The sequence below is a fragment of the Pelodiscus sinensis genome, chromosome 12 (genome assembly GCF_049634645.1).
Source record: "Pelodiscus sinensis isolate JC-2024 chromosome 12, ASM4963464v1, whole genome shotgun sequence".
Taxonomy (NCBI): Eukaryota; Metazoa; Chordata; order Testudines; family Trionychidae; genus Pelodiscus; species Pelodiscus sinensis.
Window position 1 is genome coordinate 5,633,832 of NC_134722.1, and position 23,990 is coordinate 5,657,821.

A 23,990-nucleotide genomic window follows, 5' to 3' on the forward strand; every position below is an offset into this window, starting at 1 on the left:
GTCATGATAAATCTCGAAGTACATTTAATTCCAGTCTCTGTTCAATTTGCAGCAATTCTAACTATGCTTTAGAGTGAATTGAACTGCTTTTAGCATATGTATATGGAAAGAAGAAACACACTATCCATTTTAAAGCATTTCAAAAGGGCAGGGAAACGTCACTGAAAACTTGAGAGGTTCTTAGATAGGAGAGGATATTGAGTAATATATATTGGGCAAACAGTAGCTACATTGAAGATAGCAGGGTTTTGATTTTTGTCCGGCTGTGATGAAGAGGAATTAAATGGAGAGAGCATGGTTGAGATGGAGCTGATGAGGCAAGTAAGACTGCCATGGAGATAATTTAGCACAAAGCTGAAGTGCAGGATTGTTTTACACAGTAATGTATCATAGGTGATGTTGGCAATAATGCCAGTAAAGTTGCCAAACCTTTCTTTTTGACTGCTTAAATCTTTGTCAAATGTTACCTGTTCAGGCTGATGTGTTCGCACTAACTGAAATCAAATGGGAGCTGTGCATGGAACATCAATTACTATAAAAATGCTAACCACTCTGAAAAAAGTCAGACACTTCGTATTAGGGGACATGTTTGACAATTTTGCTCTTAATCTGTCTGTGTCTCAGTTTCCATCTTTAAAATGGGGATCACATCTCCCTTCCTCACAGTATTATTGTGAGAGAAACTCAGTAGTGTTTGCGAAGAACTTTGGTCATATGGTTTTAAGTACCATAGAAAAAACATGAACAAATAAAGAATTCTGTGTTCAAAGCAGGGTTTGGATGGCATGCAGTGTCTAAGTCGTACAGACACGTGTGGAATGATGAAGATCAATAGAAGTGTTCAACAGCTATTGATTCAATGATTGCCGTTCCTCCTATGAACTGAATGAGGCAAATTTATTGTTGTATATTCCTGTAATACTGCCATGCTTCACTCTCAACACAAATTTTGGTTCTAGATTAGAATAACTAGATTTCTTGGTGTTTGGGAATTTCCTTCTTATTCTTCTTATTTCTTTACTTTTAATAGTGAGTGTTGAAAAAGTGGAAGTAAAGGGATTGGCACACAAGAAGAATGAAAGAAATGTTGAATATTCTTTTGAGGTAAGTTTTGAGGTTTGTTTGTTTTGTTTTCTAATGGGATGAGAGAAAAGAAGACAATACAAGTTGAACCTCTGTGGCCTGAGACTCTCTAAGTCCAGCAGAAGGGCCACAGATGTTGCTGGACTAGAGAGCTCTAGCACAGAGGTTGCTGGCAGCTGGGAGTAGATCTGGTTGGCGGGGCCAGTGAGGCAGCAGAGCCCACAGGGTAGCAGAGTCTGCAACCAGCCAGGCTGGGAAGCTGGCAGGGGCGCCAGTATCTGCGGGGCTGGGGGACAGCAGAGTTCACAGGAAGCCGAGGGGGGGGGACCACTGAAACCGCAATCAGCAGGCACAGGAGGGGAAGCTGCAGAGTCCACAGCTGGTTGGGGCGGCAAGTGCCCACAGGGCTGTTACCTGAGTTCCCAGGTCCACCGCAGCTGCCAGAGCTCGCACGGCCACGGAACCCGCAGGGCTGCTGAATTCAGGGGGCTGAAGGCAGTGGCGCTAGGTAGCTGGGGAGAGGAGCCCAGTAGAGAGGCTGGTACTCCCTCTCCCACCCCCACCCCAACCTTTCCTGGTCCGGAAAACTCCCTTGTCTAGGACTGGTCAGGTCCCAAGGGATCCTGTACTTTAAAACATAAATGTGAAAGTTGTGAACAGCAAAGGAACATTCCTGTCAAATGGACAGTTCTCAAAAAAATAGTCATCAGTGGAGAATCATCATTGAACGGGAGTAGAAAGGTGACTTTTACCTTTATAATGGCATTGATGAGACTGATACTGGCATATTGTGTACAATTTTGTTGTCCATGTTTGTTAAAGGGATGTTGAAAAATCGGAGACTGCACAAACAAGAGCTACAAAAGTTGTTATTCGAGAGCTGGAGAAAATGCCTTACAGTGAGAGACTTGCTCAAATGATTTAACTTGTCAAAAATTTAGTGTATAAGTCTTACCTGGTATTTTCTCCCTGTGACTAAATCTACCCAGAAAGGCATAACAAGAGCCAGTGGCTGGAAGCTGAAGCTGGACATATTCAAATTAGAAACTAGATACATTTTTTTTAATCGGTGAGGGTAATTAACCACTGGAATAACCAACCCAGGGAGTAGGTTCTCAGTCTCTTGATGTCTTCAAACAAGACAGGACGCCTTTCTGGAAGATAAACTTTAGCCAAATACAAGTAATGCTTTAGGCAAACACAAGTTTTTGGGCTCAATATAGGAGTAACTGGGTAAAACATGATGTCCTATGATGTACAGAAGGCATGTTCAAGTCCTTTTAAAAAAAAAAGTGCTGCAACTCTCCAGAATGGTGCAGAAGTAGAGATGACAAAGACACCATCTTCTCACACTGACACATCCACCCCTTCTGCTTTGGGCCCATTCCGGAAGGAAAGATGGCATTTCTGTAACCTGGTTTCCAGAGTAGGAAACAGAGTGAGCAAACCTGGAATGCCATTACAGTACGACCTGAGCACCAACTGGTGGCCAGAGAGCATGATTTGATTATTCCTTTTAGCTTTAAAGACTGTGAATCTGTAAACATCTAGGGTTAATTTATTTTTGTCTTAACTCTGGTATGCCTGAGAACCCTCAGATGTCACGCCAAAAGCTGAATTTGATTTAGGGTTAGATGGTTCATGGTCTAGCTTCTTGTAGAAAAAGACAGTGCCATAAGTTAAGACAATATTGCTTGTTCAAAAATGCATGCAAAATCCCTTTCCTCATCTCTCTTTGAAAACCAAAGATGGAAGGGTTATGTAGCCAGTTTTGGTTCTCTTTGGCATCTTCTATTTAAGGGTCTCAAAGACCTTACAGAGAGCAGTGACTTAAATCTCCTCCTGTCTGAGGGATGGCATGAAGAGGCAGTGCTACAAAGAGCAGATTGTAGTTACCTCATTCAAACCTGCACAGCCCATGGCAGATTCAGTGTGAAAGAACTTCATTCGCTTACGCTGGAGGTTGTGGAATGACTGTTGCAGGAGGCAGCGTCAGTTTTTGTGATAGATTTAACATCCATATCAGCTTTTTTTTTCCATATTCGAATTAAAAGTGAGCAGCCTATTTTCTTTCCTCTAGTTTTCCTTACTGCTTGTTTAGGTTGTGTGGTGATATCTCACTCATGTAAAGTTTCCTTGAACAGAGGGAATTCTCTGGCTAGTTTCAGGCCACTTTACATTGTTCATGTTGTACAAAAAGTGTCTTTAGCAAGCTGAAGAATCTGCCCTTAGTTAATTTAGCCTCAGAAGACCCTTGAGAGACCAGAATTATCCCTATTTAATAGGTCAGGAAACTAAGAGACAGATAAGAAAATTGCCCAGAGTCACATAGAGCATCTGTGGGAAAACCAGGAATAAAATCCAGCTCTCTTGATTTCCAGTCCTGTATATTAACTGTTCCTTAAATCTGTGGCAAATACGTGATTTCATTTTTCTGTGTGGTTTAGTCACCGAAATGCAGTTTGTTTTCCTTTGCAGACAACTGTACAAATGCTTGAGACTGCATTAAAGTTAAACTTTTACTTTATAGTTATCTGTGTTGTTACAATGACAAGAAAGCCTTATCTGCATGCAAAAATAAAATATTTCACCATTGCACTACCTCTGGTCCTAGCAACAGTGGGAACTTCAATATACATAAGGTGTTAATAGCTTTTGGAATTTTTATCACTATGCTATCTAGACCTGCCCTCTCTGAATGAGGATAAACAATCATTTTTATACCTTAAATCTTGTGCTGTGGGAGCTGTAGTGATGGTAATGCAGTAGTGAAAAATTGAAAGAAAAAGCTACGTTGGACACCAGCTCCGACAGCCCTCCTAGAAAGAACTTGGGTAATAAAACTCCATTGTGGAATGTGGGTTGAAACCAAGATGAACTCAGGAAATGATAACCGCGTCCAGTCTTTCTCTTGTCCTTCTGGGGGTTTTGATGAAACAAGAAGGTTGTATTTCCTCCAGGTGATTCAGCAAGTGAAGCCTTTCAGAATTGTGCATCCACATGTTGGCATGTAAGCAGAGTACAGGCGATTGTATAGTGACATAAGCTGATCATGCTACTGTCTTTATGTGATAGATTTAACATCCGTATCAGCTTTTTTTGCCATAATGTACTTAAATTAAAATTGAGCAGCCTATTTTCTTTCCTCTGTTTATTTTTCCTTATTGCCTGTTCAGATTTGAGACCTCATTTTTTAAGCTAAGAAATATCCTGAGAATTGTAGTAAGGAATTAAGAACACACATCAGTCATATTGGTTGAGAGAGAAGCATTTTGCCACTCTTCTCAAGCACTTGGAAAGTAGCCTTGGTTTGTGGCACATACCCACTCAAAATAAGGCCATACATTTAGAAATATATTGGACAATGCTAATTGATATGACAAATAAAACTTGGCCTTTCAAAGTGACACGTCTGACTTGATCTTTTTAGTAGAAGTACTCTTTAAATAATACCCTGAATTTTTAAAATTCCTTAATTTGGAGGATCTCAAAGGAGTAGTTGTGTTAGTCTGTAACTTTAAAAACTAGTAGCCTTGTGGCACAAAATATATAGAATCATGAGCTTTCGTGAAGTGGGTTTTACCCACAAGAACTCATGATTCTATATATTTTTGTAAGTCACTAAGGTGCCACAGGGCTACTTGGAGTTTTTAATTTGTAGGGGTGGAAGGAAAGGAGGGAAATGTAATTAGGATAGGCCCCAGAATGCCAACACATCTGCTTGAGCTTACCATTACTCACTATCCCATTACTCCGTATCTTCTTCTACTACCAGTAACAACAGCTTCAAATATAAGGATGCATCTACACAGCAGGGCTTAACTCTAAATAAGCTACGCAAATTGAGCTACGTCAATTGCATAGCTTATTTTGAAATAGGGAGTGTCTCCACTGTGCTTATTTCAAAACAGAGCACTCTTCCTCCAACTTCCCTTACTCCTCGTACAATGAGGGTTACAGGAGTCGGAATAAGAAGTCCTCTATCTTGACAGTGTTTTGACACGATTTCAAAATAACTGCCTGCTGTGTAGACGCAGACTAAGTTATTTTGGAATCGTGCTAGTTACTTCAAAATAGTATTGCAGTGTACATGTACCCGAAGACAGCAAACACTCTCTCAGAGGGTCTGGGGAAATTGTGTACAGTTGTTGCCAGGATAGTACAATTGACTATCAATAAAATTATGATACTGACTACACACACACAATGTTGTCAAATACACAACATAAACAGTGAAACACATACATTTTTGCCTTGGAATTTTAGTGATCATAATTCAGATCTTACTTGTAACAATCGTAGGTACAAAATTTCCAAGTGAAACTGGTTTCAAGTTGATGCTCTATAATAAATTATGGTTCTCGGTGTTAAAAACTGTTATCAGATGTGCTGGTTGGATGCAATGGGGAAAAGAGGCAAGGCTGACTATAAGAAATCTGGTGTGATCAGATTTACTTGTGATTGTTTTGTAAATGAGAACTGTAACACATTATCAAAACATAAAGCAGTGTGCCAGATGTCAGTTGTTACAAAACTGTGGTGGGGGGTGGGAGATACCTCCTTTTGTTTTTTGTGAAACTGCTCGTGAACCCTGAAAGAAACTGAGTAATTTAGCATTAAATGGTTGTGGGTAGGGAAGACATTTTGTAAAAGTAAAAACTCCTTGAGTTTTCTTTCTTGGTTTTGGTGTAGCAACTGTAGGAAGAGGAAATTATGTAATGCATATTACTCTCCACTCATTAGTGTTTCGGAAGAATCTTAACAGCTGGAAAAACTTTGTGTGTGTGGTTTCAGTTGTCATTGAAACTAGAGTTGTGGAAAAATTGCTTCCTGCTTTTCAAAAGCATAAAGACAGGCTTTTTCCATACATTGCTGTTGAAGACTAAAAACACCTGATCTCAGGTATTTTTCAGTCTAAAAATTTTTAGGATCAGCAGTGCTAGCCAGACTTTTCCAATATTTTCAGCCCAGATACTCTTTCTTTTGGCTCAAATAAACCAATGAGCGCCATGTCTATGTACCATTGGTATAAAAAAAATTGCATGGACTTGTAATAGAAAAGCAGACAGGAAGAGAAGCTAATCTCTTCGCTTTTCTAGAACATATACAAGATGCTGTCTAAAGTGTCTAGATTAGAACAGTAACTGCAGGTTTCTTTGTTGAGCCATGGTTATTTTGCATGGAACATTTTCCTTAGATCCTCAACTTTGCATTTCATCCATATGAAATTGATTGATTGTAAATGAGCCCTGTAACATGCTGTGGGTGTACTGGCCAGATTCTACAAGCCAGCTGTTTCACTTAACAATAGGAGGAAAATGTTTCTCCAATCATTGTCTGTCTCATTTGGTGTTAGCATTTGCTATAGTTGGCAATGGCTTTATACAATGTAAAGGACATTTTAAGAACTTTGAATAGTCTTAGCTATAATGGCAGTTAGCAGGCTGCAAGAAGGGTGGGCGGCCACCTTTGAAATACAGTTAGTGAGTCGAGGGACTCTGTGTTTGAACAAAAAGTTTGATCATGTTTATGCCAAGCATACAGATAATCCAAGCCTTTATCCACATAATGGATGAAATAAACATTGGTGTTCATTGTGTCCAGGCTGTTAAGGTAGCCATAGAGCTATGTGCTTACTAAACTAAACACTTTTCATTTCTTAAGGTCTTGTGGTCTGATTCTTCAGTGACATTGGTAACCAAATCTTCTGGTGAAGTGACAGAATTTATTTCAAAGGTAAAAGGACTCTAAAAGTACTTTACTTTGTACTTTGCCCCCTATATGTGATTTTGTTCAATTATATTTTAGAAATGCCCTAAAATAACCTGAATAGATTGAACGCCATAAAACACGTAACTCAAATGAGATGTAACAAGTTATCTCTTCACTTGGTTTTGTTTGGTTTGGTTTGGTTTGGTTTGTTTTTCTAATTTGTAATATCCTCTTCCTTTAGCTATCTCAGATGTACCCAGAAGAAAATTTGGAGAAATTCATTCCTTGCCTAGCTGGTCCAGATTCATTTTACCTAGAAAGAAATCACATGGACCTGGAATCGGATGTTAGGTATGCTTCTGAAAGCTGATTTTTACTTGCTACTTAGTTTCCTTGTCCAGGAAATAGGGAAGGAATCAGAAAATGGAAACATCTCGTTGACCTTTTAAACTGCATTCAAGTATTTTTAATCTGATTCTACAAATGTAGTTGCTTGTTGTTCCATTAAGTTCACACTTTCCAACGAAGTAAAAATCATGGGGCTCCTTGGTAGAAGGAAATAATGGATTATGGCCAAAAGTTGGAAATAGTCCTTAAAAAAGTGTATTAATATATGTTTTTTAAAACATGATTTATTTGGCCATTGTGGATGAACCACAATAGACTGAAAATATCTAATCTGGAACTCCATTAAGCAAAATGATGCCAGCAGGCACTTGGTTTGGCTGGTTTATTTAAAAGTGCTACAACAGTTCTACACACAAAATTTAAGTTGAGGGTTAAGAAGGACCAGCTGATATTTATTTTAGATACCTGTCTGCTGGAAATACAAAGTTATTGGAAAACATGATAACTAACATGTTAGTATGCTTACCGAATACAGGCAGTCCCCGGGTTACGTACAAGATAGGGACTGTAGGTTTGTTCTTAAGTTGAATCTGTATGTAAGTCGGAACTGGCGTCCAGATTCAGCCGCTGCTGAAACTGATCAGTTTCAACAGTGGCTGAATCTGGACGCCAGTTCGGACTTACATACAGATTCAACTTAAGAACCCCAGGCATCCCCAAGTCAGCTGCTGCTGAAACTGATCAGCGGCTGATTCCAGGAAGCCCGGGGCAGGGGCTTCCTGTAGTCAGCCACTGGTCATTTTCAGCAGCTGCTGACTAGGGGACACCTGGGGCAGAGCAGCTGGGGTGCTGCTGGGTTGGTCCAGTGGCACCCAGAGCGGCGCTACGGGACCAACCGGCAGCGCCCCAGCTGCTGTACCACAGGCGTCCGGAGCAAAACCGCGGAGCACGGGGGCAGCAGGACAGCCCAGACGCGCCGTGGCTATCCTGCTGCCCTCGGGCTCCGTGGCTTTGCTCTGCTTTGCTCCCCGTCCCCTGGTCTGCAGACCAGGGGGACGGGGAGCAAAGCGGCGGAACACGCGGGCAGCGGGACAGCCCAGACGCACCGTGGCTATCCTGCTGCCCTCGGGCTCTGCGGCTTTGCTCTGCTCTGCTCCCGGTCCCCCAGGTCTGCAGACCAGGGGGAGGGGGAGCAGAGTAGAGCAGAGCGGCGGAACGCGCAGCCAGCTGACAGCCCAGATGCGTCTGGGCTGTCAGCTGGCCGCGTGCTCCGCTCTGCTTCCCCCCCCCCCCATGGTTTGCAGACCAGGGGGAGGGGGAGCAGAGCGGAGCAGAGCAGAGCGGCAGAACGCGCGGCCCGCTGACAGCCCAGACGCATCTGGGCTGTCAGCTGGCCGCGTGCTCCGCTCTGCTCCCCCCCCCCTGCAGATCAGGGGGAGGGGGAGCAGAGCGGAGCACAGCAGAGCGGCGGAACGCGCGGCCAGCTGACAGCCAGGCTGTCAGCTGGCCGCGTGCTGCGCTCTGCTCCCCCTCCCCCTGGTCTGCAGACCAGGGGGAGGGGGAGCGGAGCGGAGCAGAGCAGAGCGGCAGAACGCGCGGCCAGCTGACAGCCCAGACGCATCTGGGCTGTCAGCTGGCCGCGTGCTCCGCTCTGCTCCCCCCCCCCCCCGTGCAGATCAGGGGGAGGGGGAGCAGAGCGGAGCACAGCAGAGCGGCGGAACGCGTGGCCAGCTGACAGCCAGGCTGTCAGCTGGCCGCGTGCTCCGCTCTGCTCCCCCTCCCCCTGGTCTGCAGACCAGGGGGAGGGGGAGCGGAGCGGAGCGGAGCAGAGCAGAGCGGCAGAACGCGCGGCCAGCTGACAGCCCAGACGCATCTGGGCTGTCAGCTGGCTGCGCGTTCCGCCGCTCTGCTCTGCTCTGCTCCGCTCTGCTCCCCCCCCCCTGGTCTGCAGGGGGGGGGGGGAGCAGAGCGGAGCGCGCGGCCAGCTGACAGCCCAGACGCGTCTGGGCTGTCAGCTGGCCGCGCGTTCCGCCACCGCTTTCCTTCCTCTCCCTGGTCTGCTCGAGACCAGGGAGAGGAAGTGCCCCGTTCGTAACTGCGGATCCGACGTAAGTCGGATCCGCGTTACTCGGGGACTGCCTGTACTTCATTTTCCTAGTCAAGACAGAACATTTTACCACCATTACTGTTATTGGTGGATTGGCACTGGTGGACACCATTTTGCCAGAGAAAAGGCAACGAATTTATGCATAGATTTAATCTCTACTATATATTTGAGAAAGTCTGTCTGTTCAAGAACTCTTCCTAAACGGTAAGAGCTAGGACCACCAGATTCAGTATACATCTTCCTCTTACCATCAGTTTTAAAGCAAGGTCAGGGTTTGGGTGTTCCAGGAAAGTGGGATGTGCCTAGAATGGGATTGCTTCTCATAAAACCATGCAGAAGAGCAACAGAATCACCAGTCTCCCTATCCTCCTCCTCCTCCCCCCAGTCTAGGACTGCATCAGCCCCAAGCCTCACACCTATATGTCCTTTAGGAAGGGCAGGGGGGGCCTGAAGCTCTTCCTCCTATGCCCCCCTATTCTTATGGGAACATTGCCAGCTCTTCCTCTTTGTCAGGGAGCAAAGGAAGAGTGTAGAGTTTGCTGCATTCCTTACTCTGTCTGGGGAGTGCAAGGGGCAGATGAACCTAAACCTCCCCAGCAAGTGACATGCACCTTTCCCCCGCTGTGTCTGCTGAAGCTGCAGCAGCCAAGGAAAGGCGCTTCTCATCCGACCCCAAACTGCTATGCTGAGAGAAGGCTGGGGTTATCCTCTCTCCCTAGGGCAGCCTGCATACTGAACCTCCCACCCCCAGAGCAATGATGTAAATGAAGCATGTCCATTTTCATTTGCTTTCCAAAAACCAAAAATTAATTATTGAGTTAAGGACCCAAGTAATGCTGGGTAAATTTTCTAGTGATGAACAATGTTAATATTTCCCTTTAATATTAATTAATGTGAATGTAATTATTTCCCAATAATACTTTTTAGGCTTCATATCTTTGTCACTGCTACTGATTAGTTAGCAACTTCTACAGCTCGAGGTTAACAGAGTAGCACCTCTCTCTCTCTCTCTCTCTCTCTCTTCCCCCCCCCCCCCCCCCAAAGCAAGGATTGTACCTTCACAATAGAGAATAGACATTTATTTTTAGAAAGCGAAATACATTACAGAATAAAGCCCCTAGAAATTGTGATGGTTTCATTTTTCACAGTAGCTACTTTCTCATGTCTATGTTGTTTAACTATGAAAATGAACTGTGAACTTTCGGGATGGAAACCGTATGCATATATAGAAGTAACTTTTGACAATGTCTTTTTAGACATTACAAATATGAAGATGCAGTCAAAACATTTCCTTCCATTTTTTTCCTTACTTTTCAATATTTTTTGGCACTTTCCAAATATGTAGATGATTTGGCAGGGAAAAAAAATCAAACAATTTTTTTTTTTGCTTTGTAGAAAAAACTTTAATGCACAATAATAGAACATATGTTTTGTACATTATAAAGTTCTAAAAGTTTGCCATCTTTCATTTTCAAGAAGAGAAATAAGCTTAGCAGAAAACATGTGACATGAGTTTTACAGCTATTTCTACTATATTGCCAGATGGCTATAAGTACTGCTATACCTGTTCATTTGAAAGCTTAGCATGAACAGTATTAGACAACTATATTTTAATGGGTTTTCATGTCATATTTCTAGAGTTAATTTTCAAGTTTATCCTTATACACTCTGTCTTGTAATTGTTCTATGTTCCAATTTCTTGTATTCATAATCAGCTTTGAATATAACTATTAACCCAAAACAGAGACAGTATGAAGGATTAGCATGAATTCAGTAAGCATATCAAGAAATAAAGGTAAATGCCAATTTTAGTCTTGATTTCAATGGCCAAATGCAAAACAAACATAATTTTGTAAATTAACTTTTAGGTATTTGGCATCTTTACCTTCCCATGTGCTGAAAAATGACCATGTCAAGAAATTCTTCAGCACTTCATCTTCTTCCCAGCAACTTCAGAGTTCAAGTGAGTTTAAGTAAACAGTTTAACATGCACATATTATTGATGTAAATCTAGTAAACTGATGCCAGTCATTTTTTTTAATCTCCCTATTGTTTAGATCCTGGCAACCCCTCTCTCTATAAAGTAGTCACTACACTGGGTGCATCTGGAAGGTGAGATACCTGACTTGTGTGTCTAATGTAGAGTTGTAAAATTCCATCTCTTAAGTAGTTATCTACATGCCTTTGTTTGAGAGAGTTTTGTATATGTAGTGTTGTTATTTGAAGTGAGGGATGCATGCTCACCCATGTTAATCTGTGGACCTCTCAGCACAATGAACTCTGAAAGCTGTGGTTTCAATGACTTTGTCTACACTAGGGATGTTAAAATGCATTTAATTAAGTAATCATGTAACCACTGAAAATTTCAGCGGTTGCACAGTTACACATGGGGGTCAGGTGGCTTCTACCTGCTGCCCCTCGCTGCTGCCTCGGTACTTTTAAACCGGCTGTATGTACTGGTTCCTGCCCCCTCTCTCGACCTCCCCCCACCAGCTCTGTGGGAGCCAATGCACAGCTGGCTCCTCATGCGTTCCGACTCCCATCTGCAGGTAACCAGAGGTAGGCGTGCAGGGCGGGGGCAGGAAGGGGAGGCGGCTCCGTAAGAGCCGGTACATGTGGGGAACTGGCTTGTACCAGCAGTGCGGGGGATGTGGGGAGAGGAGGTGGCTTTGCAAGAGCCAGTGCAAGAGCCACGGTTACACTTTCACATCCCTAGTCTACACTACACTGAAGATTTTAGGAAATAGTAGGGCTGCTGCACAGCCCTACTCATGATAGCAGTTGTGGGAGCTGTACCATATACAAGCACCCTACTCTGCTGCTTCTGTTAGCCCTTGGGGACTATAGAATAGTCGAGTAACCAATAAGAATTCATGCGATTACTGGACTATTCTGTTACTCAATATCCAACATCCCTAATTAATACTTTACAATTGAGAGGTGATTCTTGGTTTATAACCTGCCAGTTGAAAGACCAAGGGGGAAAATAATGCAAACTGAATAGATTCACTCATTCCACATGTGCAAAAACTATTTCATAATGGATTTTTTTAAACTATTGCATGTATGGCCCTTTGCCACGACCTCTGAACCTGTTGAATAAAAATTACATGGGAGGAATGCGAGTATTTTTTTTATTTTCTGTGCTATGTGGAAGAAAGCTATGCCAGTGTTAGAATCTCAACTTTAACATTAGGCAAAACCTGCACTGTTTTTGTTGTGTTAAGTATAGATCAATAATCTGTAAAGTAAGCAGTGTGTTGGATCCCCGAAGCCTTGTCTTTTATTTTATTGGTGAATAGGGGTGTGTGCAGGGCAATACTTCAGTATGCTAAATCCAACTATTTTTCTATATTGCAGACCTGTATGTGGAGTAGCTGGCATTCAGTCTTCTCAGAATCATGTACAGCACTCAGCTGTTTCTTCAGTTGCACTGCCCCATTGTTCACATTCAGGGAGTACAGGCTCATCATTGGCCTACCGCTCCCAAGCGGACACATCTTCACCCATGTTGTCTTCCAGTCCACAGACACCCCAGACCCAGGAGCAAAATGGGATTTTAGACTGGCTCAGGAAACTGCGGTTGCACAAGTATTATCCTGTCTTCAAACAACTCACAATGGAGAAGGTAAAGTGGTGGGCTAGATAGCATGGATGTTAAAAGTAGTTTAATACGGTAACCATTAGCTTAGCTTCATTTTATACGGCAGAGCCTGCAGCAAAGCCTCCCCAGGAGTGGGCCCAGCTCCCGGGAAGGAGGTTTCACTGCTGCAAAGCCACCTCACTTGGAGCGGAAGAGGCAGCTCTTGCCCGCCTGACTCCCAGGGAGGAGGCTTTGCTGTCCTACTTGCAGTGAAGTTGTGTCTCTCCCCCCTCCCCCCCACGGGAGTCTGCTGACTTTAACCGATACCATTAACCGATTAGCGTATTGGTTAATTGGTTAAACTCTGACATCTCTACTAGATTAGTTATAGAAATGTAGCCGTGTTAGTCTGGTGTAGCTGAAACAAAAAACAGGATTATGTAGCACTTTAAAGACTAACAAGATGGTTTATTAGGTGATGAGCTTTTGTGGGCCAGACCCACTTCCTCAGATCAAATAGTGGAAGAAAATTGTCACAACCATATATACCAGAGGATACAATTAAACAAAAGTAACACGTATGAAAAGGACAAATCAAATTTCAGAACAGAAGAGGGATGGGGGGGGAAGGTAAATGTCTGTGAGCTAATGATATTAGAGGTGATAATTGGGGAAGCTATCTTTGTAATGGGTAAGGTAATTAGAGTCTTTGTTCAAACCTAAGCATAAAGTGTCGAATTTGAGCATGAATGACAGTTCAGAGGATTCTAAGAGAATCCTTTAAAGTGCTACATAGTCCTGTTTTTTGTTTCATTTCTACTAGATGGGAGAAAGGAATCTGTTTTTTTTTTTAATAAGCCATATATTCTCTAGCACGTGTAGAAAAGCAAAATAGGCTCATGTCTATATTTAGAATGGCTGATATCTGTAGCTAGAGCTGGACAAACTATTAGTAGAAACACTTTATTTGATTAAATAGCCACCTGTTTTTGTGTCTCAACTATCCAGAGACTTACTTTTAAGTATTTCCTAGTTCAGCATTCTCAACGTCTGGCTTTTGGGCTTCCTGGTCACTGTTCATCCTTTGTTGTCCAATAAGTCATCTAAGTCACATTTTATTCTGTTTCTTGATTTGATTTTTCCCTCCTATTTGTAAAAACCTTGGCTATTCACATACATGTCAAGATTCACCTCTGATGTGCACTTCTTTGTGGGTAAACATGCGTGAAAGTCAGATGTTTTCATTTTCCACAAATGTAAACAAAAATCACTTGCATAAATGTTTGCATAAAATGTGTCATGAATGCTGCTGCACTAAAGTACATTGGCTTTTTATCAGAGGAATGTAAGTACTTGTTATAATATCCAGCTCTGTAAAATTAACCGCCTTCTTTTACTATATTTGAAACTTGAGTGCCCTCTGGTGGATTAAACAGATCATTTTACTCTTTTAAGTCACGCCTCTGAATTGCAATGGTTTTTTTCAGCACTGCACCATGACTTGAAAGTATTATTTTAATAATTATGGCCTACGATCACAATTCTTTAATTTGATTTTCCTCATTCTGGGAAGAAATATATATATATAATTTCCTTTTCCTGACAAAATTGTGCGTATTTTAATGTTCGACTTTTTTCAAACAACTGCTGTGCTTACATTGCAACGTATATTCTGTTGACAAGTATCCACAGTACCTTTGAAACCACACTGGCCCATGCAACAAAACTGAACTCTGCTCTAGATGTAATAACTAAATAAATGATATCTGTGTTAAATGACACATTCAGGGAAAATCAGTTACATTTTAACTTTTAATAACCAACCGGGATACTCTGGGCTGTCTCAGCCGAAATAAAATGGCAGTGATCAGCATGACTATGTCAGCAGTAGATCTTTATCAGCGCAAGTCAAAAACAATATATCATAAACAAAACATATGTAATCAAAAGAATCCCCAAGCTATGGTTCTCTCACCTCTCACTACCTTGCCACTGGTATCCTTCCACTTCTGACTTGATAGCAACCCTCATGTGCTAGGAAGTAGTTAATGGCCCTGAGTTCTACTACAGTCTTACTCTCATTGAGCTTGGGCAGTACTGTATACATTAGGGAGGAGCGGTAAAAACTTGTTCTTCCCAAAACTTGTCATATTTCTTGCACCAAATTGACCAGCCCCAAAATTACCTGTTTCCTATAAGTTATGCCATTCCTATAGTTGCCTGGTAATTATTAGATGCCTTAGGGAGAATCTTAATATGGCAGGGGGGGTTTCAGGAATCAAAATTTGAAACTTTATTTTACTTTTATGATAAAAAAAATTGCCTTTTGGTATACACATGGACTATGTTATTTTTATTGTGAATGATCAATATAGGCAAATATTTTAACTGTATATTTGTAATTAATCTAAAAAAAACTCATTAGAATATCCAAAAGTGCCACTTTTATGCTGCCCTAAATCTTTAGTTTAAAATAGGAATAAAACTTATTAAAATTCATATACATGTGTAAAATCAAAATCTTCAAGGTGCTTCTCAGAATTGGCAACCATTGAAGGTGAGAATACATAGGGTCATTTGAAATGTATGTATCCATGTATTGCACACTGTAAAATGAGCTCCATGTTTCCTCCTATAAAAGTTTCTAAGCCTTACTGAAGAAGATCTGAATAAGTTTGAATCCCTCACCATGGGAGCAAAGAAAAAACTCAAGACCCAATTGGAATTGGAAAAGTAAGTATGTGTATTGGGGGGAGGGGTCTGTCTGGCTTTTTGAGTTTGTAAAATATGGTTAGATAGCATGAGAATTATACAAGCTCCTGAACTTTATTCTGGGTTTTGTTCTGAGGACAGAGCAAATTGCTAAACGTTTCAGGCTTTCACCCCTGTTTAAAACTGGATCATGGGGCCATAACAAGGGCGAGGCGAGTGATGCACTTGCTTCGGGTGCACAGGTGAGGGGGCGCAGAAAAAACAACTACTACGCTGTCTTCGCTTGTCCCTCGTGCCACGTCAGCACCCCCACCTGCGCCTAGGATGGTCTTGCCTCAGGCGCCAAATTAGCTAGTTACGACTCTGCTGGATCATGCATCTTTTTCACAGGGGTATGAATGCTTAGTTAATTTGAAAAGCACTTTAAAATGTGGGATTTATAGTTAGTATTTATTGCTTTTTATTGATTATTCAAGACTAATAAAATAAGCATATATAAGAATTGGTGAATGCAACTTCAGAGGGACACTGTCAACTTAACCATAAAGTAATTGAATTTCTCTACCTACACTACTAATTACTCTTTAAATTATTAATACTGAATTCATTTTAAAAATCAAATTACTTTTTACTATTTATGCTCTTCCTATGTTTGTTTTCTAATTTATCTCAGATTGGACAAGGAAAGTTACTTTCATTTTTAAAGAACTGCAATATTGGAATCCCAGATATTTTGTAGAATAGATGTGTAAGCTTCAGGAGGGCTAAATTCCATTTTTAATTGTGATCTAGAGCATAAATTTAGGATTATCTACTCCTGTGGAACCAGACATTCATGTCAGTGGGATATTTGTCATCAAGATAAAAGGTGGAACATGCCCTGTATGAATTCAGCATAATTCAGTGGCAAAACATTCTCACCATTAGCAACAATGCTGTTTCTGTCTTGTTTCCCTCTTTTCCCTATCCTCCCTTTCTCCGTGTGTTGTTCCTCCTTTTTTTCCTCTTCATTTTTTTCCCTGCAGCAACTTTCAAGCCCCTTCATCCCTGGGCTTTGCTTTCACTTGGTTCCCATCATATCTGATTAAATGACTTGTGAATAAATAGCTGTTGGCATGGTGAAGTGTCAATACTCAGCTTTAGGGCTACCGCCCAAACCCGATTAATGCAAAAGTGAGGGGGTTCACTTTTGTGCATCATTCATCCGTTCCCTCTGCAGACTCAGGTTACTTGGTTACACTTCCTTTACATCTGAAAAGTTAACACTGTAGAATCCAGCTATCCCAAGTGAGCAACATAAATGCATCTCGCTGACCATGTATTTGTTGCCTCTGCTGCAAGGAAATACTTACTTTAAAACTGTTCCAGTGTTTAGGATACACACAACTTTCTCCTCCCACTATTTTTGTTAGCTGTAGGCCATGTCTACACTGCTACATTTACATGCAGCCACTGACGCTTGTATGTCACTGTGGCACACGCATAGTTGGTGGTTTGTGTCAGCACTGCACGTATGCAACAGGAGTGCTTGTGTCATTGCAAAGTGCTGAGCACCATCTGAAGTTGTTCCAGTGTGCCTGGCACCACTCTCAGGCACAAAGCCTGTTGGGAACTTTCTTAATATGTTATGGGGTACAAATGAATCATGCAGGGATCCCTTGGAGTGAAGGACCAAGTTCCCAGCATGCAGCTTTCTCCACCCTGTGATGCCATCCATGTCTCATCATGCCACAAACCTGCTCAGCACTTCACCTCCACCGTTTCTGACAAGCATGGAGACCTCCGAGCTCTGTGCTATTCTTATTGACACCACAAGTACCGGACACATGAGCCTTTTGTATCACAGACTTGCAGGGAGTGCTGCAGCTATGGAGGATGTCGGGATTTCTTTGAGGACAGTTTGTTGAGGGACAAAACCAAAAACAATTCAGGGTTGTTGTTAGATTCATGGAGAGGCATCCAATGGAAAAGCACTACTTTTAGGTCCAAGAAACAAGCACTGGATGGTAGGATCATATTGTAATTCAAGTTTAGGAAATGAGAAGTGACTGTAGAACTTTTGGATACAAAAGATCACGTTCCTGGAACCGTGTGCTGAGTTCACCTCTGTCCTCTAGCACAGGAATACCAAAATCGAGTAACCGGGCAACATAATGGCAAATGAAATTCAGCATTGATAAATGCAAAGTAATGCACATTGGAAAACACTACCTTTTTCTTTTGAAAGATTAACTGTGGAATCCAAATATGCCAAGTGAGCTACAGAAATGCATTTTGTTGACCATGTGTTTGATATCTCTGCTGCAGGGAAATGTTGATTTTAAAACTACTCTGGTGTTTTTCAAAAGCATCCGCTCATTGTGAAGTGGTGGTTAAAAATGCTAACTGAATGCTAGGAACCATTAGGAAAAAAGAGAGATAATCAGTTAAAAAATATCATAATGCCACTACGTAAATCCATGCTACACCCCACACCTTGAATACCGCATGCAGCGCTGGTCGCCCCACCTCAAAAAAGATCTGTTAGAATCAGAAAAGGAAAGTAACAAAAATGATCGGGGTAGGGAACAGATTCTATGTGAGAAAAGAGTAAAAAGACTGAAACTGTTTATCTTAAGTGATGACTAAGAGAAGATCTCTAAATCATGAACTGCATGGAGAAAGTAAGAAGTGTTACCTATTCCTTCACGTAACACAAGACCCAGAGGTCTTTCCCCTTCACTGGGTTATGCCAGACAAGAATGGTTAGACTGTGATGGAGTCTCAAACAAGTTCTGACTTGTGGCATTGCTGCCTCCTCCCTGCCACATCCCCTCTTCTCCTCCTCCGTTCATGGTGGAGGTCTCTGTTTTGGGCTCCTCCAAGGCAGTAGTAGTTTGCAGGGTGTTGGTGAGGTCTCTGCCAAATATGGCATGTAGATCATAAAAGCAACAAGTCTGTGGCTCAACACCAGATCATTGGAGGGCCTCCTGATGCCAGCCCCAGTTCCTTTGCTTTCATTTGGCACTGCTGTGGATCCGTTGTACCTCTTTGCTCACATCCCCAGGGCAATCTGTTTCTAGATTATCATTTTTCTACAGCTCGTCTGTAGCTGTGTTTGCAGAGCCTCTTTTCCCCGCAGGCCCAGGACGTCCCAATATTTCCTGTATAGTCCACACACAAGTGCTTCTAATGTGTAAAGCCAACATGGTATATTGAGCAGTTACACAGAACAAGGGAGAGCTGCTTGGTGTATTTGCCAAGGTGGGCAATCTGGAAGAGACATTTCAAAAATTTGCAGAAGGGTCTCTCACCCAGTGGCATTTACAATTGTGACCAAAGTAGTCACTATTGTTGAATTGGGGCACTATAGGATAGTTGTGAGGACTGTTGGCACTCACACTGCATCAACCTTAGGAGGTTGACCATGGCTCCATGCTGTTCAGCGAGGTGCTGTTACGCATTGTCATAACAGTGTGCTTATGTTGGCTGGAGACAACTTTAAGCATAGGCACATGCACAATGAGGCTGGTAAATGAGGACTGACTTCAACCTAACTTTGTAGTGTAGACCGGACCTTGGGTTTGTAAAATTTGAATCAGATTTCACTTACCCTTACATTCCCTGCATTTAGCTTCTTCATCTTTGAAGGGCTAGCTCTCTGTTTTACTGCATTTAGTTAAACAGAATTTAGTCTCTCCTTACGTGATGTTTTATCTTCAATACCTTATACAAATAAGAGGCTCGGTATAATACCATATAACAAGAAAGACCAATGTAAATCTTGGCAAGCAGCAGTGGTTAGAGTTCATTTAATTTCCAGATATGTATATTTGTGCATCTTAAACTAGCATAATTTATAAACCAGTGTTTCTCAACCAGTGGTATGAGTACCCTTACGGGTACTCGAGAGAAGTCTGGGGGGTACGTCAACACAACTGAAATTTGGAGAAAACGGAATTTTTGTTTTAAGTTTTACAGCACTTTGTTATTTTGTACTTTTTACACACAAAAATTTCATCACCCGCCCGGCTACGATTAAGTTGTTTAAACAAATGTGTTGCAACGGTAGAAAAACATTGTGTGTGTCTGAAAACTGTAGGTACCGGGAGTACTTATATATTGGTTAAAAAAGGGGTACTTTATAAAAAAATGTTTGAGAAATGCTGTTATAGACCATCTGCCACATTTTCATTCAGAAATCTGCTTAGATACCAAATTGTTCTAACCAATTGTTTTCCCCCTACACTCCATTCACTGTAGAGAAAAATCAGAGAAACGGTGCCTAAATCCAGCTACACCTTCTTCAGTTACCAGCAGTGGCGTGGCAAGGGTCCCTCCTACTACTCATGTAGGGCCTATCCAGAGTATTCGTGGCAACCATGCTGCAGGTAAATAAACAGCATAAAAAACAGTGCACCATCTTTAAACTATAAGGTTTAGGGTGACTTTGTTTTTTGCACAACAGCAAGCTTGTAGTTTTACTGCCCCAGCCTCAAATTAAAACTGAATTGCTTTATTTGTGACAGACCTTTGTGATTAGCTTCTTCCAAAATGTAGGTGATTGCACGAGGAATCTCATTGTTCCTGGAGATATTGGAGTGAGACAAACATGCAGTTACCATTCTATGGTTTGCATATGAAGAGCTGGCTGAACTGTTGAGTAACCATTATTTCTTTGGACTTCTGCTCAGACCAGTGTGAAGCTCCACTAGCCTAAAGCATCTTTGGGTATTAAGGGTTAGAGTATTGCAGGAGGCACATTCATAAACTGCAATATTGTACCAGGCTTTTATCATCTAGATCAGTTTTGCAAACAGTTCTCACGTTTTCTAATTTATCTCACCTGCTTTATCCCTAGAGCTGCGTGTCGATGTGGATCAGCCAGCTCACCCACTTCCCCGTGAAGGTAGCTCTTCTGAGTACTCGAGTTCCTCTTCCAGCCCCATGGGGATCCAGACCAGGGAAGAGAGCTCAGATAGTGCCGAGGAGAATGAGAGACGTAAGGAAAACCAAGCAAGGCTTATATTTGTATTGATCTGCCCTGTCCAGTGAAGCAGCTTTATTTATAGCTCTTTCTATCTCTAGGTTTAGAGATTCACTTGGACAGTTCAGAAAAGGAGAAGCCAGTGATGTTACTAAATCATTTCACTTCAAGCTCTGCCAGACCCACAGCACAGGTTCTACCAGTCCAGAATGATGCAGGCTCCAATCCTTCTGGCCATCATACCTTGCCAATGCAAATGATGACAGCAGCCTCCACGCACATCAGCCCTATTCGAATGCTAAATTCGATGCACAAGTCAGAGCGAAATACAGACATGAAGTTACTTTCCTCTTCTGTGCATTCACTTTTATCTTTAGACGAAAGAAACAAAGTTTCGCCTGGACCTAGAAGCAGCGTTAAAATGGACAAGAGCTTCGGCAACACAGTGGTTGATGTGATGCCCACATCATCTCCCCATCAGCCACTGCAAGTACTTTCAGGAGTTCCTGAAAACAGTTCTTCATCTACTGTTAACTTTGGTCCTCGAACCAAAGTTGTACATGCATCAACTCTGGACAGAGTGATCAAAACAACTCAACAGACATCATTAATAGCGGAATCCAGTACTGCTGCCACTGTAACATCCAGCTCAGTCTTCCATATGGCACGTCCACCGATCAAGCTTCTGGTATCGTCTTCGGTTCCTACAGATTCTGCTACTACTGGACAAACTTCCTGCTCCAGTAATATGCAAATAAGTGTGTCTCCTGCAATAATCAACCCCCGAACTGCTCTATATACAGCCAACACCAAAGTTGCCTTTTCTGGAATGAGCAGTATGCCTGTGGCCCCGATGCCAGGCAGCTTCTGTGCAAACAGTAGCACTGCCTCTTCCAGCAGCCACCCTTCCACATCATTTGCAAACATGGCCAATTTGTCTAGTTGTCCTGTCCCCAGTTCTAGCCCTACACTTTCCTCTGTTGCCGAGAACAATTTCTATAGCAGCGGTGGCGGCGGCTCTGCAGCAAGTATCCCAGTACCAAACCAGAATCATCACCACCACCACCATCAACAGCCACAGCCGCAACCTCCTGGGTGTATGGTGTGTAGTTCCTGTGGGTGTAGTGGGAACTGTGGGTCAGGGGGTATGACTGTCAGTTATGCGAACTATTTCCAGCACCCATTTTCAGGTTCCTCAATGTTTACCTTTCCATTTCTACCCTTCAATCCTTTGTGTAGTAATGGCTATGTCAACACGCAGCAGTACAATGGCAGCACGACTTTTCCAGTGGTTCATTCACCCTACAACAGTGGTTTAACACCAGACTCTGTCATGAGTGGGCAGTCCACATTCGCAGTGCCCCCAATGCAGAACTTTATGGCAGGGGCAGCGGGGGTGTATCAGGCACAAGGAATGATGGGAAACAGCAATGGTTCAAGCCACAAAAAAAATGGGAACCTTTCCTGTTACAACTGTGGGGCCAGTGGTCACCGAGCTCAGGATTGCAAACAGCCACCCATGGATTTCAATCGACAAGGTAAGAAACAGTTGGGGGTGCTGATGTGGGGCTGTTTGCTTAGTCTGGGTTCAGCACTGTGTGTTGACCTGAATGGGAATTACCTGTGTAGGGAAGTGAAAGTATCTAATGATGGTTCCTTGACTTTATATCAACTTTTCATTTAATTATTAAAAAAAAAAAACCATGTAAGCCAGTTCCAAAGGGAAGAGAGGCTCTGGGTTAAATTCACAGAAAATAAAGTTGCTCCTGTGTGTACCTCATGTTGCCCACGTTAGGGTGTAAGTGATGTTATAAGTCTTGCAATGGTTCTCTGCATAGGAGTGAGTTTCCCTTTGAGGGATGGAGAGGCTGAACTTCCAGTGACTGCCTGAAATAGTGTTATGGCTGCTTAAATTGTCTGCGAATTTGGCTCCCAAGCTGTCCTGTTTCTTAGTTTCAAGGTTATCTTAGACCAGTGTTTCCCAATTGGTGCTCCGCAGAACCCTGGGGTTCCGCGGAGCACAACGACGGGTTCCGCAAGGAGCTGGCGCTCCCCCGCCCCCTCTGAAAAAGAGAGAGAGAGAGAGAGACGGCTAGCCAGCAGAGGCATGGGCGGCGAGTTGTGTGGGTGTGACGGGCTGAGAGCGGCCCGCACTGAGGAGCCCGAAGCGGGACAGGGAGAGGCGGGGTCCTCCGCCACGGTGCCCTGGCTGGGGGGAGCCGGCACGCGGCAGACGCCGGCTGTGGAGACTCCCTCCGCAGCTGCAAAGCCGAGCCACGGCCAGCCCGTCAGGCGGCACATGTCTGCCGAGGGTGGGGCAGGGTGCGGCGGGAGCACGTCACCTCCGGCGGGCCATTCAAAAAGGGCCCGCCAGCAAGGAAGGGGGGGGGACGGTCGTGGAGGCCGACTCCTGAAGAGCGGGGGGCTTGGGAGGGGGCAGTGCCACCTCCAGGAAGCCCGGAGCCCCCAATGGGGACCCCCAGAGCTGGGAGTTCGAAGATACCCGCAGCCGCGGGCTGCCGCCAGACCCGGACCCTATGACGGAGAACGGACTCCTCCCGCGCCGACCGGCCGAACCGGTAGGCCACGGGGACCCCACGGGCAGGGCAACGTGGTCCATAGGGGGGAGGAAGCAGCCCGGGGCAGGGCCCTTTTGGCGCCCGTGGGTGGGCGCGTTTCGGGAAGGCATCCCATGTCCACTGCACAGGGAGCAAGCGGACCCCTGTGCTTAGGGCCCTGGGCTGGGACCCAGTGGAGAGGGTGGGCCCGGGTCCCCCTCCTTCCTCCTTGCCATCGTCAGGGGTGAAAGTTGCTCCAACGCCGGCGAGGGGGAACCTCTAACGGAGACCGTGGGGAGAAGCCCCGCAGAAGGGGACAGGTGACCCCTGGGTTCGCAGATTCCCCCGACTCGGCCGAGCGGGGTGATCGCGCCCAAAGACACCAATACCGACTAAACTCCGGGACCAACAGACCGAGAGCCGTCGACGGTGTTCGCTGAACCCCCCTCCCGGGCGGGAGGGGGTGATTGCACCCCCGGGGCGGTCACAGTGGGCTTGTGGTGCCCATGCTCCCGCAATATTTGGAGCTGGAGCGGGTCCTGACGCTGCCGCCCCCCCCCCCCTCGCGCGCACTTACAGCCTGGCACCAGAGCATCTCTCCCCCGTCCCTGCCATGCGCAACCTTCCCTGAGCTCCCCCTCGCTGGCTGCTGCTGCCCTGCTCCGCAGGCTCAAACAAGTGGGTGGAGAGATGCCTGGACATGACAGAATGTCACAGCCCGGGATTTTAAACTTGCTGGGCGCTGCGTTGCGCCGCATGGCTGAGTTGCAGGTTCAGAGACCGGGGACAGAGCACAGACTCCGGCCCTGCAAAGTGGAAGGCAGAAGGTGAGGGAGGGGGAGGGGAAAGGGGAAGGGAAGGGGCTTGTGCAGACGGAAAGGGGAAGGGCTGGGAGAGGAAGGTGCTTGTGCGGAGGAGGAG

The 23,990-nt window shown here is 44.0% G+C and overlaps 1 protein-coding gene across 2 annotated transcripts in view; it reads left to right on the plus strand.

Annotated features, from left to right (window-relative positions):
• ZCCHC14 (zinc finger CCHC-type containing 14) overlaps positions 1–23,990 on the plus strand; it is a 111,143-nt gene that overhangs the window by 77,975 nt on the left and 9,178 nt on the right. For both annotated transcript variants that reach the window (XR_012906635.1, XM_006137374.2), the window contains exons 3-12: positions 1,031–1,104; positions 6,748–6,819; positions 7,037–7,146; positions 11,119–11,213; positions 11,308–11,362; positions 12,611–12,878; positions 15,475–15,566; positions 19,788–19,915; positions 20,386–20,526; positions 20,613–22,049. Coding sequence is in view for 1 of the 2 variants with exons in the window: in XM_006137374.2 (XP_006137436.1) it covers positions 1,031–1,104; positions 6,748–6,819; positions 7,037–7,146; positions 11,119–11,213; positions 11,308–11,362; positions 12,611–12,878; positions 15,475–15,566; positions 19,788–19,915; positions 20,386–20,526; positions 20,613–22,049 (2,472 nt within the window). In the remaining variant the exon portion in view is untranslated. The remainder of the gene's footprint in view (positions 1–1,030; positions 1,105–6,747; positions 6,820–7,036; positions 7,147–11,118; positions 11,214–11,307; positions 11,363–12,610; positions 12,879–15,474; positions 15,567–19,787; positions 19,916–20,385; positions 20,527–20,612; positions 22,050–23,990) is intronic.